Raw genomic sequence first — 4,297 nt, 5'->3', positions numbered from 1 at the left:
CGGATGTCACCTCCAGGCCAGATGCCACGTCGAGGTCAGATGCGGCTTCCGAGCCGGATGCCGTCTCCGAGTCGGAAGCCGCCTCCGAGTCGGATATCACGTCCAGGTCAGACACGGTCTCCGGGCCGGAAGCCGCCTCCGAGTCGGATATCACGTCCAGGTCAGACGCGGCCTCCGAGCCGGAAGCCGCCTCCGAGCCGGATGCCGCCTCCGAGCCGGATGCCGCCTCCGATGAGCCGGTATCGGGTGTCACGGCGGGGGGGTCGTCCTGCTTGGCGGGCTCCGTGGTGCCGGGGCCATCCAAACCGGGAGGCTGTGGGGGGGGGGCGTGCTGGAAGTCCGGCCCTGGTAGGAGACACTCCTTTCTTCCCTTTTCCAGGACACATGCATGTTGCTCTTGCAGGAGGCGGACAAGTTGCTGCCCATCCGCCAAAAGGGTGATCCGCTGTCAGCTTCCGAGGGGGGGGGGGAGGAAGGCATGGCCAGAGTAGAGAGAAGGGGCCCACCAATGCCCGAGCTCCCGGGGGGTCTGACATCGCTGCCGTGCTGGACGCCCCTTCACTGTGCCCTTTCCGATTGTTGTATTCGACATTCGAGCACACACGTACACACGCACAAACACAAACACACGCACAAACACAAACACACACACACACACACACACGCACAAACACAAACACAAACACAAACACAAACACACATTGACACACGTACCGGCTCCAGCGTCAGCATCGCCTGGAGCTGCACCGCCCCGGTGCTCAGGTCCACCGGCAAGGGTACCGGGCCATCCAGCAGCAGCCCCAACAGGGCCACGCGGTTCTCCCGTTCCCAGGGGGTGATGCGCTGCTCGAGGTGCGGGAAGTTCTCCTCCGTCAGCGGCTCCAGCGACAGGACCGACTCGGTCCAGGTGCTTGCCGGCGGCAGCCGGTAGAGCACCAACCGCTTGGACATGGCAAACGTCAGGTCGATCCAGGCGTTGAAGAAATCGGTGTCCAGAATGAAGTCCTCCGGGAAGGTGAGCCCCTTCGGATTCCCGCGGTTTCCGATCTCAACACACACCGCAAACTGCAAGTCCGCAAGCCTCCGCTCCATGCTCCAGAAGGACAGAAACGCCGGCGCCCGCGACAAAGTCTCGAAAGGCCCGTCCGTCGGATGGGCAGGCTCCCCGGCGGCCGGCAGATCATCCCCCGACAGGCTCGGGAACCACCGGGGCAGGTAAATATGGTAGTGCATCGGGTCGGCTCGGCGACAAGGACCGCGAAAACAGGACAACGAATGGACGGCTGGACCGAAGGCGAAAAGACCCTCAAGAGGGCTCGGGCGGGGAAGAAGAAGATCGCCTGGAGGAGGCCACCTTCAATGTACGCAGTGTCAGAGGGGAGGGGGGGGGGGCGGTTGGACAAGCGAGAGACGGCGAGAAGGGCCAAGAAAATGCCTTCCGACTCCCGGTGGTGTGCCGGAAGCAGCGGTGTGCCGGCCACCGGCCGCCGGGCTTTATAAGGGCGGCCTCCCGGGCGATCCCCCCCCCCCCCCCCCCATGGAAGTGGCCGCTCGCGTGCACGCCCCCCGGCCAGCCGCCCCCGTGTGTTGGCGCCTGATGGGTGTTTATTTTTTGTTTTTCTTTCCCCCCCTCCCCCTCCCCACGGTCCGGTGTCGCCCGCGCCGCCGGCCTCTTGCCCCTTTGGTATGATGGTGCCAGGGGGCCGTGACCGGGAGTTCTGGACTCCGGCCAGGGGCCACCAGCTCGGCCGGCACGCGCGCGGGGCAGGAGGAAAAAAATACGCCCCAAAATGCGCCGGACACGGGCGCCGGTGGCCCGGCCGGCCCGGCGGTCGCGGTGCCCCGGCACTTCGAGTGTCCTCCGGGACCGCCCGGGCGATCCGGCCCCCGCTGCCCCATCCGGTGGCCGGTCCGACCGCGGGCGCCTCGCAGCGGGCCCTTGCTCGTCGGTGCCGCCCGGGCCGACCGCCGGCCGGGGTGCCCCCGCCCCACGGCCGTGCCGCCGGTCGGCCGAGCACCTCCGCATGTTGCCCCTGGTCCGTGGTGGGTCCGGCGGTGCGCGCATGTCCCCCCGGTGCTTGGCAAGCCGACGGCCACCGACAGGGGCAACCCATCCCGGGCTCGGGATCGGCACCCTCCTCGGCCCGTGGCCCGGGCACGCGGCGGGGGCCCTGCACGGCGCCCGCAGGCCCCCGGACACATGTCGGCGCCCGCACCGATCGGCAGCCCGCACGCTCGAGGGCGCCGCCAACCTACACACACACACACACACACACACACACACACACACGCATGACCCCGCCGCCAGATCGGCCGCCCATGCACAGGAATGCCTGCTCATCGGTGGCCGACCGATCCCTTCGGTAGTCCCGACACCTCCACAGGGCATCTCCCCTTGCCCCCGGCGCCCCGCCCAAGAGGCATGCCCGGCCTCTCCCGGCCCTCGAACGGCCCGTGCCCCCGGTGCGCCGGGCGGCCTCCCTCCCCGCCGGCCAGCCCTCGGGCATCCTTTGCCCGCAGATCGCGGTCGGCCCTGCCCGGGCCCCGGTCGCACCGCGCACGCGCCGGCGTCATCCGGGGACCGGCCCTCGAGCGATGGCCGCCCCGTCCGGCCGACCATCCCGGGCTCAGGGCCGCCCCTTGCACCGCCCCACCCTCGAGCCCCGCCTGCCAGGGGGGGGGGGGCGGGGGGGGGGGGCGCCTCGCCCCGGGAGCAAGGTCCGTGGCCCGTCCACCATGAACACGCGCGCCGCCAGCCCCCGTGCATGGTGTCCGCCCGCCGCCGGCGGCTTGGGCGTCCCGCCCGCGCCGCCCGGCCAGCAAGTCCAAACCCCAGCCTCCCCATGTCGGGTGCGACGCCCGGCCGCCCAGCCCCGCGCGAGTCGGCCGCCGCCCGCCCGGCCGACCGGTGCCGCGGTGTGTGTGTGTGTGTGTGTGTGTGTGTGGGTGGGTGGTCGGCGCGCCCGGCCTTCGCCCCCGGGCCCGGCCGTCAGGCGCTGCCGAGCATGTCGCCAGCGGTGGCACCCTCGCGCCCAGGGCCTCGCTGACCGCCCGGGCCGGCGTGTGACCTTCGCGTCGCCCCGATGCCGGTCGCCCTGGCCGAGCCTTCCGCCCCGACAGCCGCCGGCCCAGCTCACCCCTCTGGACCGGGACCCGGGCCGCGCGCCCATCCACGCCCCCACAGGGAGCGGCGACACACTCGGTCCCTGCGCGCCGATCGGGGGGGCGGCGCACGTACCCGCCGACTCACCGCCGCATGCCGCCGGCAGGGCCCCACCACGCCTTCCTTGGCCCTCCCCCCTGCCGGCACCGGCGCGGCAAGGAAACAAAAGGGCACGGCGGTGCCGCCGGGGCAAAAGGATCTCCCGATCCGGGAATTGAACCCGGGCCTCCCGCGTGACAGGCGGGGATTCTCACCACTATACTAATCGGGACCGAGGATGGGGGCGCCCCCAGCGAGGGGGCTCATGCCTGCTCGGGCATTGGCCTCCGACCGCCAGGCGCACCGCGAGCCGGCCCCTGCCTGTGCGCAGGGGGGGGGGGGGGAGGGGCACCGGCGCGGGCCGGTGGCTGGCGTGGCCCAGCGGCGTGTCGGCATCCGCCGGCAGGAGGCAGGCATGCACACCGCGCGGCCCCTCCTCGTCCGGGGCCCGGGCGCTGGCCCCGACCGGGGGCACCGGCCGCCATCAGCACCGGGCATCCCCCCTCGTGCCAGGGGCAGCCGGTCGGCCCACTGAGAGGCAGGGCAGCGCCCACGGTGGCCGCCAGCCGGGCGTCGCGACCCCCCCCCGGTGCCGGACCTGCCCCCTGCACTGCGGCGACCGGCTGCCCAGGGCCGCTGGCTGCCCCCGGCCGGCATGCCGACCACATGGCATCCGGGGCCCCCGGCCCAGGCTGGGCCTTGCAGCCCCCTGCACCGCCCCCCCCCCCCCGCGCGCGGCAGAAGGCAGCCCCCATAGGCCGAGCATCCCGACCAGCCACCGGCCGCCCATCCTCCCGCGCCTCCGCCCGTCCGCCCGCCGTGGGCCTGCCCCTTCGTCGCCCCGTGCTGCCGGCCGGCCCGGTGGCCTCGACCCGAAGCGTGGCCGGCCACAGTCGCACATCGGCACCAAGCACGCGCCCTGCTCCCGGCAGCCGGACCGAGTGTCCGGGCGCGTGCTTGGCCCCGATGTCCGACACTGGCCATTGCCACACACGCGTGCTCAGCGACTCGCAGGGCCCCTGCATCGTGTTTTTTTTTTCCGGCCGAACGCGGCGCCTCCCCTGCCGGGCGCCAGCCCCCCGCCCCCGGAAGCAC

At 72.5% G+C, this 4,297-nt stretch overlaps 2 protein-coding genes and 1 non-coding gene across 3 annotated transcripts in view; 1 reads left to right on the top strand and 2 right to left on the bottom strand.

Annotated features, from left to right (window-relative positions):
• The window catches only part of H696_05948 (hypothetical protein), a gene marked incomplete at both ends in the record, with an annotated part of 1,532 nt that extends 299 nt beyond the window's left edge, over window positions 1–1,233 (bottom strand). The window contains 2 exons of the mRNA XM_009499719.1: window positions 11–313; window positions 715–1,233. Of these exons, the coding sequence (XP_009497994.1) occupies window positions 11–313; window positions 715–1,233 (822 nt within the window). The remainder of the gene's footprint in view (window positions 1–10; window positions 314–714) is intronic.
• A 557-nt stretch (window positions 1,234–1,790) lies between these two features.
• The window catches only part of H696_05946 (hypothetical protein), a gene marked incomplete at its 5' end in the record, with an annotated part of 4,800 nt that continues 2,293 nt past the window's right edge, over window positions 1,791–4,297 (top strand). Inside the window, one exon of the mRNA XM_009499718.1 lies at window positions 1,791–2,055. Within this exon, the coding sequence (XP_009497993.1) occupies window positions 1,791–2,055 (265 nt within the window). The remainder of the gene's footprint in view (window positions 2,056–4,297) is intronic.
• H696_05947 lies at window positions 3,363–3,434 on the bottom strand. Its single transcript has one exon. It is a non-coding gene; the product is annotated as a tRNA-Asp (tRNA).

This window comes from Fonticula alba, assembly GCF_000388065.1.
Source record: "Fonticula alba strain ATCC 38817 unplaced genomic scaffold supercont2.15, whole genome shotgun sequence".
NCBI lineage: Eukaryota > Rotosphaerida > Fonticulaceae > Fonticula > Fonticula alba.
The sequence above is the reverse complement of the archived record's forward strand: the minus strand, read 5'-3'. Positions and strand labels throughout refer to the sequence as shown.